This window comes from Odontesthes bonariensis, chromosome 5 (genome assembly GCF_027942865.1).
Source record: "Odontesthes bonariensis isolate fOdoBon6 chromosome 5, fOdoBon6.hap1, whole genome shotgun sequence".
Taxonomy (NCBI): domain Eukaryota; kingdom Metazoa; phylum Chordata; class Actinopteri; order Atheriniformes; family Atherinopsidae; genus Odontesthes; species Odontesthes bonariensis.
In genome coordinates, this window is record NC_134510.1 from 33,378,630 (window position 1) to 33,394,532 (window position 15,903).

General features: G+C 39.5%; 1 protein-coding gene across 5 annotated transcripts in view; it reads left to right on the forward strand.

The window, feature by feature from the left end:
• Nucleotides 1-14,083, forward strand: part of sema6cb (semaphorin 6Cb) — a 147,599-nt gene extending 133,516 nt beyond the window's left edge. For all 5 annotated transcript variants that reach the window (XM_075466159.1, XM_075466162.1, XM_075466163.1 and 2 more), the window contains one exon: nucleotides 10,011-14,083. In XM_075466159.1, the coding sequence (XP_075322274.1) occupies nucleotides 10,011-11,335 (1,325 nt within the window). In that variant the 3' untranslated portion in view covers nucleotides 11,336-14,083. The remainder of the gene's footprint in view (nucleotides 1-10,010) is intronic.
• Nucleotides 14,084-15,903: the final 1,820 nt, after the last annotated feature.

Below are 15,903 nucleotides of genomic sequence, written 5' to 3' on the forward strand. Positions count from 1 at the left end.
TGATTCAGATTCTGCACATTTTAGGTTTAATTGCTTTTTTTTTATTTGACCTGTAACGGACAACTTGACTCAACATGTGGCCTACGGCATATCTGAGAGATGTCTGCCTCGTCTTTTGTTGACAAGTCCTCTTTTGCTCATCAGAGGAGACGGATATGCATTTTAATTGATATAATTGTCAACACTGACCATATAATGACTCGAGCTTTACAGTTTGACACATGAAGCATCTCCATAGGCATCAAGTATATTACCATCCTAAATGCCTGGTACCGTGTATTAATAATATAGTCATTTGTGAGCACTTTTCAAACACGTCATGATTCACAGCTGTGGCTGAAAGCATCAAGAGCTGACACTAATGGATGTCCATATGCTGCTGGCGTTCCACTTTCACCACACACTGAGACTTGAGACTAATCCTGAACTTGCCCACAAAGCAAGTAGAGATTTTTACAAATGCTCTCCAGGCCTTAAATTTTCTGGGGATTTTCCTGAATGGATGAATGTGGAAACAAAAAACAAAACATTCACTCCAGACCTATTGCCAAGTTTACTGTATTGGTTCCCTAAAGAGAGGTCCAGAAAATGAGTGAGACCAAGATGAATAATGATGGTTGTCCTCAAATATGTTAAATTACTATAGTAATATTAATATCAACATGAACATATCCATCGTTAAGTATGAGGAAAGGAGTGTCCATTACCATTCCCAGCATATTCAGGCAGTTTGATCTTCCAGGTATACTTTGGAACATGTCCTAACCACATGTGTGCTGTACCCAGGAACCTCTGTTAGTATTTGAAGTTGTGAGAGCGCATCTCACACAGAGAATCTCCCACTGTAGTCATTTCTCAGTGTTTATATGCGTAAACAACTTTAGAAACTGGTCACATTGCTGCAGCAGATGGTATGGCTACCAAACCAGAGAGTACTGTCAGCATGCAAACAGTAGGCCTTCTTCACGGCAGATATTTCACTCCCATTTGTAGGAAAAGCACAGGTGTCACTAATGACATTAAAAATGACTCCAGAGAAAGAGCCAGTTTCAGCAAAATCAGCACCATGAAAGAAAACGAGCTCAAAACAATTCTGTATTTATTTGTTTTCTTATTTTACGTATGAAAATGAGTTTCAGATGTGTCACAATGTGTCACAATATCTTCTCTAAAAAAGAAAAAAGAAAAGCAGAGTATGACAGGCTTTCCCCAGAGAGCTGTGATGGTTAACAAACTAATATGGTTGACAAATAGATCAGAACCAAAAAGAACTTGTCAGTTCCCCATCGCAGCCTAACAGGTGTTTAAAGTCTGTTGAATTCTCTTGAGACTGCCAGAGTTTCTGTCTTGAAACTCGGAGCACTCCCTACAGCCATGGCAATCTGAGATTTGCAGTACCATTAGCAAATGTTAGATCATGTCTGTTGCTATCTAAAAAAAAAAAAAAAAAAAACGTTGCACAATGCAAAACATAAAGAGCATATGGGTCATCATAGAAGTAGATCTAAACCTTCTGTAAATCCATGTTCGAAGTAAAAAGGCAGATACTCATTTACCACATGAGCCATGTTGATCTGTACCATCATATTTTATTAGGCACGGTTTTGGTCAGGAAAAAAAAAAAAAAAAAAGCTTCAAGTGAGTTATTTGCTCAGATGTGGGTGGTTGCATTACATTATGTAAATGCATAAGAAGACTAAAAGGCAGGGGTAGGAACCTGTTGACCTGCTGCTATTTAGAAAAATGCCTGCAGTTAGGTTGCACTAGAGCTGTTTCTGGCTGGGGAATACACCCACCCTTCTATTTTTTATGAACACACAGAATTAGGTACTTTAGGATTCTGCGTTTTAGAGCTCTGTGGTTCATTATCTCCTCCTCTCCTGCCCTCTATTGTGATTTGACCTTTTTTGACGTCTTTTCCATACATTTAGATGAACCAGTTTGGGTTGGATGAAAAAGTCAGGTTGGCAGCTAATTTAGCTGGCAAGCACATGGAGATGATACTGATGATGATGGAATCAAGTCGAGCAGTTGTTTTCAGACTCATTAAAAACATTATAGGGGGAGAGCTGAGAGTGAACTCAGCCTGAACCTTTTCATCAAGAAGGCTGGTGTCCTGGGGGGGACTTTGACGCCAGCTAGTTTTCTAAAGAGTTATTTATACTTCTAAAGACCATGGCAACAGACCCAGCCTGTATCATCAATCACTCAGCTCTGACTTTGTATCCCCTCTAACCGCCCTCATAATATCTGATCATCACAGAAGCTTCAAGTCACATCAGGGGGAAAAAAAGCAAATGTGTTGGGTTTAAGGGAAAAAAACGGTCAATTAAACTTGTCGTTTTTAGAACTGACACAGCGGTTGCATTGCCTCATATGGAGTCCGAAATAATCTTCAACAGGGTGAGATTCATTGACAATGACTTCACTGACAATGCAAAACTGTTCTGGCTGTTTTTAAGGCCACATTTACTCATAGCCGGGTATTTAGAGAAACGAATATTTCCCCCCCCCCTCCGTTTTCAACAAAACTGAAGGCAATAAGAGGGAAATATCAGTGGATACTGGACGCAGGAGCGGCCACGGAAGAGTGGTGCTCCTCTATTTTGAACTGTGCGAGCAGGTTTGGGGTGGCAAATGCAATAAGGCCACAAACGTAAAAATTAGTAGAACTTTAACATCATCCATGATAATCCTGATCAGTAGCCAAACAAACTGTAAACATAAGGCGCTCGCATGACGTTAAGCATTTTCTGGCGCATAATGTGACGTTTAAGAACCTAAAACGCCGTTTCTCCCAGTTGAAACGGCAACACATAACCGGCATTATCAGACATCTCCACTTTGGCCGGAGGTTTTAGAAATAATCGTTTTCTGTGATTAAAAACGGGGTTTTGGTGTAAATGAGAGGCCAAACCGCAGGAAAATATCTGCGTCTTCCTATCGTGTAAACGGGGCCTAAGTGTACAACCTATGAAATGACAAACAAACTTAGAAAAAACGTTTTTGAACTTTAAGGGTCGGGCAGAGGCTGCAGATTCAGAACATATTGATTGAGACAGTGAAGTAGACTTTTCAGTCAGAATTTTTAGTTTGTCCAGCTTGACCTACTGGCAGTTCTTGCATGATTTTTCACAAGTCAGCCTCAATGCGCACACACATACATCTCGTTCCTGAAACGTCTCTCCTAATGTGACCTTCCTGAGTCATCGTGTTGGTGTGATGGCACTTATTAAAGGTCACACAGAACCAGACCATTTTTCTCTCTGCTCAGCTCATCAGTAGTTCACACTGATTATACAGAAAGTGACGTGTTTGACAATAAAAACAAACCTTGCGATGTGCTGTAAAAAGTAACCTAAAAGGCATTACACATACGGAGTGCTTCACTTCCCATTTCTGGCATATTTAATAGCTTTTTATTTCATGTTGGCTTTTAAAACGGAGTTCTGAGTGTCACTGCAGTCCACGGGGCCCACAGTGATCAAATCCCGACGCCAAAATCTTGGCCTTTCACGCTAACCCCTTACCCTTTAATCTGTCTCACTGACCTCTGGGGAGTGTTTCTCCCAACTTACCTGCCTGTTTCCTGTTTCTTTCTTTCTTTTTATGCTTTTCGTTGGACTAACCCTTTTAAGTGTACCTGCCTCCTTTGTTGAATTCTCTTTCTCTGACCCTCTTCATCGTCTTTTTATGGTCAGCCTCACTGAATTTACAACCGGTGGTTGAAACTGTGTGCAGGTGTTGCAGTGGCCTGCAAGTTTCTCCATCTCTTAAAGCAGCAGTTCACTCCAAAGCAAGAGCTGTGACATAATAATAAATGCCTTTTTAATGCAACAAGCTGGAACTTTAAAAGAAACAGTCTAGTTTAGAAATTGCTTTTCTTTTTAAGTTCTGTGCATGATTTCATACAGTATATTATTGTCATTGGTTTATAAGGAAAGTCACTTCGGTGTGGACTGTCTCTTTAAGCTGGTTGGTGAAGCCACGATTCTTCCAGTGCTACCTTCTGCTCTTCGGATGCATAGAACTGCAGCAACAGTTGCATTGGAAGCATTTTGTCTTGCCATCCAATGAATGGCAAATAATCAGCTACTCTTTTTGTTTCTGGTGCAGCTGCATGTAGAAAGAATTAGACTCATGCATGTGCTCTGTTTAGTTTAATTGCTTGTAAAGCAAATCGGATGCAAAGTTGTACGAAACAAAAAAAACAAACGTATTTAGTCAATGATGATGCACGTAGTTTGTATTTAAATTCTGAGATATCTGCCTCTGAAAAATGAGCCATCACCCTGATGAAATTAGGTTTGCTTTTGTTGAGCAAGATCCATCCATTTTGTGTTTCCATATGTGGGACATCACTCAAGTTTTGAATGGGTTGTCATTTTTTATTGTAAGTAGTACAATGAAGACAGCTTTATATTTGGGGTACTGGCTGAAGAAATTTTTGGAGATAGATATCTTAAAAGCTGGGCAAATAAAACCTAATTGTCTACATGAGAGGTAGACAATTAGGCTAATGTGTTTTTTGAGTGATGAGGGAAATAAGACCCTGAATTCAAACAACATGCTGTATTAGTTTGAAGCTGTAGATACTCAGTCTTCCTGGTCATGGGAATCCCAAGTGCGAGCATGAAAAATGACTGGACCTCTTATCTTGGTTCTTGAAGATGATTCATCTCTCATTAGAAAGCCTTCTTTAGTTCATCTGGTGAGAGGTGAAATGTCTTAAAGAAAAGAGATACTGTTTCCTTTTAAGTATTTAAGATTTGAGTCGGTATGTACACTGCTTAATGAAATGTTGTTTCTCTTCACAGCATATGTTTAAATACGGAGGGATTTTATTCAGTGTTGTTTAGATTGCCAGATGCCCAAGCATGCTTAATTTGCCACCATATAATCAAAGCTGTAATGAAATATTTGCTCTGTATGCATCAGCACACCTGAAATGAAATGCAGCGCTCATTACAACTACTTTTCAACTGGAATGGACCTGTTACATTACACCGTATTACCGTAGCTCGTGTGCATATATTTATCTGCATCCAATTGGCCGAGCACTGAGGTGGAATATTATGCAAATTCTTAATAACAAGTGTACATGATTGAATTCACTCAGTCAATAGCCAGAACCCTGCACACGTGTAGCCTATGTACTTTGTGTGTGTGTCTGTCTCTGTGTGTGTGTGTGTGTGTGTGTGTGTGTGTGTGTGTGTGTGTGTGTGTATGTGTGTGTGCATGCACGCACATAGACACTGATGCACAATGCTCCATTTCTTAACGGTCTGTCAGCGCACAGACATCAATTTCTGAAATTGTCAAATTGCTAAACTCTCAGCAAAGGGGCAGCTGGCTTTGCTGTTCATCAGGATTTTAAACGGGAAAATAATTATTTTGTTACAATCTTTAACCCTTAGGATGTCCTTCAAGAGTTATATTCTTTTTATTTTTTTATTTTTTTGTTTTTTTGTTTTTTTTTTTTGGATGTCTTGGAAATAAATCTTCAGCTTCAGCGTGAGCGGGGGAGATAAAACCTATGTGAGAAGCCAGGGGCTATTTTGTCTCATTGGCTTCTTGTTGGGATGGAGTATCCATTAATGACATTAATTACTCTCACTTCTAAGTTCACAGAAGCAGAAACTAATTAGGGCTATTTTGGAACATCTTCGCTCGATATGCAAAAGTAGAACACAAGTTGTTCTCGAGGTTTCAAAGCATTTAAACACACCCTGGAGAAAAGCTTTGACACAATGTAAAAGTTGTGTGCAAATTAAGAAGTTGTTCTTCTCAATTATTTCCTTTCTGACCTTGAAAGTGTTAGTCACCCTTACTTCTTAGTAATATTTTAAATTCCACTTTTGTAGAGTTCGGATGCTTTAATGTCCTGCAGAGATGCAAAAATAATTCCCTCACAATTGTGCGAGTATGAAACTTCAAAATGTTCAGATTAGCAGTAATTGGTGTCATGAAAAAAAGCTTGTAGGAGCTGTATTGTTAATGAAGTCAATTTAAGAACTTGCAAATACAGCAACTATTATTAAGAGACGTTTTCACTTTTATTGTAATTTGTTTTCAGACTCAATCACCTGCAGCAAAAAAGAAAAATAATTAAATAAAACTTAAAAACCTGCAGCTAGTCAGACCGTATTTGGTTTCCTTTATGTAGAAACAGGCGGTAATTAGTAAGACATGGCACAGGCATCGCTGTTTATAACCTGCCTGTTTGCATAACCTACCACAGTGTCTATTTTTAACAATATGGATGTAATCACAGAGTGCTTCTCTTCCTGCGGCACTGTGAAGGAACACGAAGGTTGTTCTCCAACCATATTACAGCTGCTGCAGAGAAACAAAACTTCAAAACCCCAGCAGAGTGCCGTGTGTCAGTCACCCCATCAAGTCTACCTGCTTCTCACTCCGTCTTCCTCCCCTTTCCCCTCCTCTGCCTTTAAATCTGCTCCTCACATTCCTTATTTTTTTGTTTTCTCTCTATCTTTCATATTTATTCTTTTTCTTTGCTCTTGCTCTCCTGTCTCTTAGATCTTTGAGTCTTCTCACATTTGCTCCCCTCTTCAACCAAGGTTGAGTTTTATCCCTTCATCTTCTTTTTTCCTGTGGCTGTCACCATTCCTCTCTCCCCTTCCCTCCCTTGCCTTCACTCACGCAGCCCATCTGTCTTTTACCTTTTGGCAGACTTGGCTATTGCTATATTAAGCCTCCGCTGAGCCAAGACCATGTTGAGTTGACACAGAAATAAAATGTTAAGATGTTGGAGAGGAATACTGACTCTGTAGCTACATAAACACCATTTGGGAGTTGTGAATTGAGTATAAAGGGCTGTTAATTATCATCTTTAGTTAAGGTAACAATTTAAGACTTCAAGACTTCAGACTTCAAGCTCAATAGGCTTGAAGTCTCTCCTAAAAAACAATAACAAATTAAAAAAATAAAAATACTGTAGATTTGCATATAGCAAATGTTTATTCACTATTTTTATTTTATTTTATTTTTATATTTATTTTATTCTATTCTATTTGCTTGTTTTTACTTTAATTGTTTTCATATCTTTTAGTGTATGCTGCTGCAACAAAACAATTTCCCAAATTGGGATGAATGAAGTATTTATCTACCTATCCATCTTAACATAAGCAGTTTCAAAATGTATATTTTCATGCAGGTGCAAACAGTCTTTTTATTTAGTTCGCAAACACTCACGAAGAAATGCAAAGAAAGCAACATTAGTTGGTGTCGATTGGCAGCACCTCCTGTGCACCACCTAGCTGCTAGCCAGGCTTTGCATGATTCACAGAGTATTAATTTCACTGTGACCAGTGGCACCATATGTCCCAGATTACCAGTGATTGAGTCATCCAGCCAGCTCATGAAACATGTTGTGACAGGTTGTTCAAAGGCTCTGGATTTGTTTACCTCAGCTGTGTGTTTCGCCCCCTCTTGTGCCACTTGACTCATAGCCCTGAACCAGGCCGAACACCTCAATGGGCCCGTAGCTACATTCAGGGAGGTGGGTGTCAAGGTCCAGAGGGAGAGGATGATTCACAAGTACCAGGAAGCCACAGGGATGACAGAAGGCAGACTGCACACTGAGATGAGAGCAGACTTTCACCACTCATTACAAAAGCTGCACGCTTCCAGCACCGGGTCACCTATCAGTTAGATCCAAGAACCTGAAACCACAGTGATGGTGCTTAGCTAACTGTCTGCTTGTGTGATAATGAGGCAAGAAAAAAATGGATGAAGATTAAAAAAAAAAAGGTGTATTAACAGGCTCTCTGCAGCATCACTTTTAATAGCATTTCCCACTGGGATTACAATTATGATTCATGGCTTTTTAATGTGGTCATAAGTAGAGGCAATCATAGCGATAAATGGCTACAAATTGCACGCTTTTGATTAGAATATCTGTTCAAAGCATTATTTCAGGAAATATTATAATGTACTACATTATCTTGGTTAGAAAAATGGAAAAAATAGAAGAATAGAAAAAAGCACCCCTCAAAATAAATGCTCATAACTGTACCAAGTAGTGATGACAAATGATTGAAGAGTTTTTAGATGACTTTGTGCTCACTTTGTAATGTCATTAAGAAATTGTACAGAAATGGTGAAAATCAAATTGTCTAGAAATCTGATAACTTGTACAAGAATTTTTTTTTTTCAATTAATTGGAGGGAAGAATAATTTGATTAAATACCAGCAATTTGTAGATGCAAATATAACAGCACTTGTAAAAAGAATTAAAAGTAAAATATATTAAAATGTTTTAAAATAGGGTCATTTTATTTCTACAGTACAATAATAATCCTCAACAGTCTGCAGTGAACTACTGTCAACACCCTGACCTGAACAATACTGAAAAACTCATCCCTCAAAAAAACTGCACATGTAAAACTGCATCAGGAACTCACAGAACTGCAAGCTTTTTAGAAAATGCATGTAAAAAATTACCCAAACAAGAAATGAAAGACTTTTAACTTTACTGTAAAAAGCGTCTACAATCTGAGATAGTTGCCAAAGCGTGTGTTGCAAAATATTGACCAAGCTGAATCCCAAGGCCGTGTCTCTGAGGACTTTTTCCTTTGACTATTTCAAAAGGCAAAAAGTTAAAAAAATAAATAAATAAAAATATCAATGAAATGTTAAATCTTCAGTTATATGCATTTTAATGAGTGATCAGTTCATTTTCTACTCATTGACTAATTGTAATTGTACCCCGAGGTTCCCAAACTTTTGCATTTTCATGCTTTTAAAAGTTTCTTTGTTCTTCCCTCCATCACACAAAAAAAGCAGTCTTTTGTAGACGAATGTTAAAGCTGAAAGTTTCCGTTCTGTTCCACAGCAAAAAGACCTCACCAACAAGAGGCTTAACTATTTGTACCATTCACTCATACTTAACCAATATAATATATTCACAGATTCATTTCTGTGCATTTCTAACTACAAAAAAATTTGGAACCAAGTTCTTTCACCAAGTCTTGGTCATTTAATTCACTTGAAAAATTCAAATAAAACCAAATTACCAAACTGATTTTTCAGTATTCTTATCATTTCAAACGTCTCATAGATTATCATCAGCCCTGATTTAGACATTATTGTTTTTTCCGTTTTCTTCCTCAACGCAGCTTAGATGTTGAATTTTCTTGTTTTGGAACACCTGCATTTTCCCTCCTCAGTGCAGCTCAGCCAACCCACCCTGCAGACTAATCAGTTTCACAGAAACTGTCATTAAGGGCGGATAGAAGGGTCTGACACCACAGATGGCAGCAGCCTTTTGCAAATGAGCTCTGATTATGAGGTGGCAGGTTTCACTCTTCTCATCATCTCTGCCTTTCACGCCATTAGGCAAACACAGTGTGAGGGTCACAACACCTGAGGACATTTACATGGTAGATTTACCTCTTCTGAGCAACCTTGAGGTTTAAGTGCACTGCAGTACATTGTCTTTTTTTCTTTTCTTTTTTTCTTTTCTTTTTTTTTTTTTAAATATAACCTCATTTGAGTCCATGTTGGCTAAGGCAGTCCACTCAGTGAGCTATTGAATGGACCTGTTATTTTTGGCTCGTTCATCAAGCCATGTGCTCTCACTTCTGATCCTCGCTTTGGAAAGCAGAGTCTGTGAAAATGACAACAGGTTCCTGCTGCTTTGCTTCTATCAATATTTAAAGCTCTATCTCATCTCAGAACGGATTTCTGGCTGACTGGGGTTGTCTTGGCCCCGGCCAGTCTGAAGGGGAGCACAGGTCTTAGAAGAAAAGGCTACATTGATCTATTAACAGTTGAAGGAGAGGAAGCCAGGAGCTTAGTTCAAACACCTCGCCCATGCTGTTTCCTGCATGGTGAAGCCCCTGTAAACGCATCCTGTCTTTCCCAGCTGCTGCTTGACCTATATTAGCTCTTGTGTTGTTGAAAATGTGTTGTTTTTTTCCTTCTATTTTAATCTGGAAAAGTGCTAACTAAAGTACCGTTTTCTGAATGTTTTTTATCTTTTGAAGGTGTGAGACGACCACCAGAGCTGGAGAGGACCAACCACAGTGTCCATTACACCCTTCTGATTGCTTGTGTTTTGGTGGCCTTCGTCCTTGGAGCCTTCCTCTCTGGCTTTCTGGTGTCATGTTACTGTAACCACACAGGGCGCAAGACCAAGAAGTTGTCAAAAGATCCCGAAGCCCCAATCCCACATGCCCTGTCCCTCCGCAGCCTGGCTAAGCTCAACGGCCTCCTGGACAGCCAGAGTAGGGAGGACAAGCTGGAGGTGTCATCTCCAAAGATCTACAATTCTTTCTTTACCAGTAGCAAGGAGCACCACCCACCGAGGAGAAATGGCCATCATGGCATGACAATGGGAGACCTGGTTAACCCTCATCATCACCACCACCTCCACCACTCCTCAGAGCTGTCTGGTCTCCCTACACCAGACTCAACCCCAGAACTGCCTATTAAGAGTATGAAAGCCTTCAAGAACCAGTGGGAGAAGAACCAGAACTGCAACAATGCCAAAGAACCAAAGTCTCATAACATTGGTTCTAGGCCCAGTTCAGCCCTGCTACACCAGCAGGTCTTCCCCTACCCTCATGGCCTGTCCAATGGGCAGCCAGTAGCATGTCACCTTCATCCTGAGGAGCGCAAAATCCACAACGTTGAGCGTGTGTTATCACAGCCTTACCCTGGTTACACTCAGAAGGTGATGGAGGTAACCTCATTGGATGAGCTCCTGAAGCACATCCATGAAGCAAACAGCAGCAAGAGCTCCCAGTTAATGAGCCCATCGGGTCTGATGGCCAGCGGAGGTGGAGGTCAACTCGCCTTTGCTAACCGCATTCAGCCTCAGATTCCTGAGACGGAATCAGCCCCCTACTATAGCTCATCCACTTTACCCCGGGACAGTCTCACTCGCCGCATGGACGTTCCTCCTGACATCCCCTCACACCACCAGTCCACCTTGGAAAGGAGGCACTCCTCCCAGCGTCACTCACTGATTGCTGCAGCCACCAAAATGCCCAGCGCAGGTGCGATTGGGGGAGGAGGAGGAATGATCCCCCGCCAGCACAGCTTCAGCCAGCGAAACGGCGGACCCTACCAGCCACCCCCCCTCTTGGCACGGATGAACTCAACAGGCAGCGCTTGCGAGGTTCACTATCCTCTTATCCCCAATGGGTACATGGCACGCCAGCACAGCTATAACGGAGAGCAGCAGGAGGTCCAGCACAGGGGTGCTATCATCCGCCGATCATCCTCTCTTAAACCTGATGTCCCTCCAAAGCCTCTGTTCATACCTGCCACATCCCCAGTCAACGAGCAGGGAAAGTACAACTACTAAGGAGGTGCTCTCTAGGGGCATCACCCTTATTGTGTCATATTTAAAGAACTTCCCTTTGAAGAAATGCTGTGGGTTTGAGGTTGCAGACCTTCACCACAAAACACAACCAGTATGTGTGGCAGCCAGTCTCACTGTGGACAAAAGCCTCAACCAAACTTATTTCCGGCTTTTTTTTTTTTGTTTGTTTCGTTTTGTCCAAGGAATATCTTTGTACCATATTGGTATTGTTCAGCTACTTGCTTATTATAGAACCGCTGACTCAGGTGACATGATGCCACCTTGTTATATTAGGCTGCCAGTGTCCTCAATGTGGATTTACAATGCAACTCTGTTTTTGGACATGTTGATGTTGGACAAACTTGACACATCAATCATTTTGAAGACTTAAAAGCCGACTGCTCCTGCAAAGCTTCAGTTCATGCTTTTGCCTAATTCTTTCTGATGTAGTGTTTGTATCCAGCCCCCACCGACCCCAACCTCCAATGTGTTTATATTATGCATGTGTGTGTATATATATGAGTGTTTATATTCACACCGTATATGTATACATATACATATGCAGTATGTGTAACCTGTGGTAAAAAGTCAGCAAATTCCCCTGAAAGTAGTTATGTCTTTGCCTTACTATACTCCTTCATCTTTGGGCATACTAAACGATCCCCTACTCCCTAAGAAATATCTTGGGGATGCCAAATCATGCACTTCATCAACGCAGTTTGTCAGTTGGCTGACGACACTTTGTTCATGTTCATACAAGTAAGGAAACCGTTCAAAGAAGCAGCTGCACACATCTTTTCTCTTTTTCTTCTGGTCTTAGCCGATGTCAGCTCAGAAACGATGAATTCGGGTCCGTTTAAGTTCCTCAAGAATATTTCTTTAACATTGGTGCTTTACAAATCTAATGGGTCTAACATCTCTAATGGTAAGAAACGATACAGTACGCTATGAAACATTTTGGACCCAAAGAGGAAACAACAAACATGAGAATGAACATGAAACCTTGAACGAACTGCAGTTATTATAATTATTAACTTTGTGGCTATTGGTTGTAAATAAAGGAATAATTACTAGCCAAATTTTAACTGTATGTGTAAATGTGTGCCTTATTTAATAATAGTGTGTGACATGGGGATAGGGGTTAATGCAAGGGGGTCAGATGGCTACTATGCTATAGTATATAGTAGGTGTTTATATATATTTTTTTTATTTTATCTTATTTTTTTAGTGGTCGTCAGTACGTGTCATCTAGTATCTATTCTATATTTGAAGAGTTTCATTCCAGAATGACAGTTTTGCCACTCGGACATTTATCATCTATTCTGATAGACTAAGAATTTATTGATTCACCTATTTTAATTGATATGAAGTATGTGCACCGTTTTCATATTTTACAAATTATGCACTTTCATTTTAGGAAATATAAACCACCACAAAAATGTCAGCTTCACGCAGTGTTTTGGAATGAAACCCTTCATTTATCTTTCTTATTTCATTTTTTTTGCTTTTTATCCCAAAATTGTGAGCCTGCAGACTGTTTGGGGTAGTAGTGTTGGTCAAAGCTAGTGCACAGCCTGGGACTGCAGACATTCAGGTTTGACAGTCTGTATTTTGTTACGTTCTTTGTGCCATTTATTATTTTTTTCCTTTCTATCTTGGCTTTCAAAAAGAGAAGTTCCCAGTTCCTCTTAATCATCAACTACAACCCTGTAGCCATTGCAGAACTCACATTTTACTTATGGAGAGAGCAAAAAATGGTATTTAACTCCAATAGTGAATGTCAGGGATAATTGAGGGATAATTGTGTTACACTATCCTGCATTTGTTTTAAAAGAAGAGAATAAAATAAATGCATGATGGCGGAATGATGTTGAGCCTCTACAATGGTTACACCTGTAGATTTTCACCTACCTGCATCACCAGCTTTCAAAGCATGGAAACGAAACATAAAACAGTGATTTGAGATGCTGAGATTGTGTATCAGATCCTTTCTTGGAAAGTGATGGGGAAATCTGTTCACGGGTGGCTACGCTGCCAAACACTAACATGTTCTGAGGATTTTCCCTCAGGGATGACGATGCCAATCGCCTCTGCCTCAGAAACATCAAACCTTCACAACTCACCACTGTTGCACTTTTCAGGAGAGACACCAACTACCAGTCCTAGGTTTACTGGAACAGGTATTATTTCTGTGAAAACGGAACAGCACTATTTACTGTATCTGAAAATGGTGTTTATTGATTTGAAATTTTCCAAAGCTCATTTGACCCAGAGTAAAGTTTACTATTCATGCAACTTCATCCAGTCTATGAAGGAAAATTTGGCTGCTAACAGACATTTGCTCTAACGGGGGGAAATAAAGGTTTATTTGGATATTAACGGGCAGCAGAGTGTTAAATAGTCTTTGAGAAAACAAATGCGAATCATCCAACTCAGTTTAAAGTTAGGGAGACAGTATTTTGTAAGAGGAATTGTGGCAGCTACAGTGTGGGAGGGAAGTTTTCCTTTTTTCCTTCTTTTTTTAACTTGCCGGTCACAGATTGTATTGAAGAGGGGAAAGCCTCGCCTGTAAAAGCTCTGTCAGTATTTGATTTGGTGTAAATACATTCTCTCTGAGAGGGGTCTCATTGATTCAGTGTTATTTTCTGTTTGATTTTCAGGCTAGGCCTCTTGACTTACTTTGAATTTGTTCTCACAGAATACCATTGTATGTCTCTTATACTAGGAACAAATAAAATGAAAAAGATGATGCACATGTCTCACTGGTGAATGTGTCAAAATAATTCATGTGAGTTCACTCTGTGTGATGAACCCAAACACAGCAGCTTGGAAATGGCCAGATTTTTAATGCTATGGTCTCTGGCTTCAACTTAATTTCTGGAGTAGAAATTATGAATGTAATAAATGATTGCACATCAAAAGAAGTCCCCTGTCAATTAGAAAATATCCATTGTGTTACACATGGGCCAGTTAGTCAGTAAACCACAAAAGTGAGGGGTTTTTTTTTGTTTGTTTTGTAATCCAACAAAATCCCTCTCCTTTAAAAGTTTAAATGGATTAGAAAATACTTTTAGGGGATTTTGCTAATCAAATCAGAGGATCTTACCAGAGGACAGTGCTATAGTAAGTATGCAGGACCATCTACTTTGTAGTGAATGAGTGATTCTCAATAAGAGGGGGAAAATACATTGTTAATCTTTAACTTTAACATTGGTATGTATACTCTAATGGTATTAGAATATTGGAAAGCACATCAGAATATGTGCTTACAGTCTGTCGTTTAGGAGATCCATTTAGAACACAACTTGACTTCTTTTGGTTCTTGAATATTTCACCTTCGATCATGGAGGGTTCCTTAGTTTTAATCTTGTCAGAAGGCCACTGGCATGGTTGGAGTGAAGGCAAGATCTACATCTTTGACTAATTTTAACAGTAACAGGGTTCGTATGCTGTCTGGAAAAGGATGGAATTTGTTCTAAGTATATCCCAGTGTTTTTCCAGACTTCTTTTTTTCCATGCTTATCTAGCATGGAAAAAAAGAAGTCTGGAAAAACATTGGTTTCAAGGCTATTTTCCCCTTTTTAGTTTTCAAATGATAAATTGGCTTCCAAAATAACTTTTCAAACGGATAACATACATAAGATGGAGGTAGACACTATGCTGGCACCTCTTGGTCCTTTAAAACATCTGGAAGCTAAAACTTTAGCATTTGAGCCATCACCATCTTGGTTTTTGACACCACGTGTTTCCCCATCTTGTCTTTTTGGAACAGGCCCAAGTTGCTCGCATTGGCAGTTCAGTGAGAAAGGAGAATGTGAAAATCTTTGTAGAACCAATGATTACCAATGATGTTGAGCTGAGGTTGGAAAAAAAAAAAGTGCTAAATAAGTGTAGACAATCTATCAAGTTAAACACATGTAGTAACAAGGTAGCCAAGCCGTAGAGCCTATCCTGCTTTATCTGTTTTACTTTAAATGGTTCCATAGTCTTACAAAACGAACATCGTGTTGCTTTGAAGAAGACCATAAACTCATTAGGAGAACATCTAACAAATGGTAAGAAGTTGAGTCATTGTCTCACTACAAGCTGCCTTCTTTTTACAGCCAGAAGCATTTCTTTCTGCTCTCCATTCAAGAAATGTAAAAACACTTTGACACTGGCTTTACATTTCAGATCTGGAGTCAATTTTTAATATTTTAACTACAGTCTGTAGTTTTTCATGGTGGTTGCACCAGGCATCAAGTGAAGCCATACTGTGTAGGAGAGGGTGAATCAGGGTGATCTTGATATTTAAAGCTTAACCCCGAACCTTGATTTAAAACAAACTACTGAGAAATTTGGAAGTTTGAGTCTGGAATAGAATGGAAGTGTGTAGGAAAATGTGTAGGAACCACATAGTTTTTCTGTATCTTTTTTTATGAAAAGAATTGTACGATGTCAAATTGAAATGGTCCTAACAAAAATTTAGCAAAGTGACATAAGAAGACCAATGGTAAGTCAATAATGTGTGGGTTAAGAATTTATATTTTCTGTAAAACTATAACTGATTGAAAGAGATTAATCACATTAAC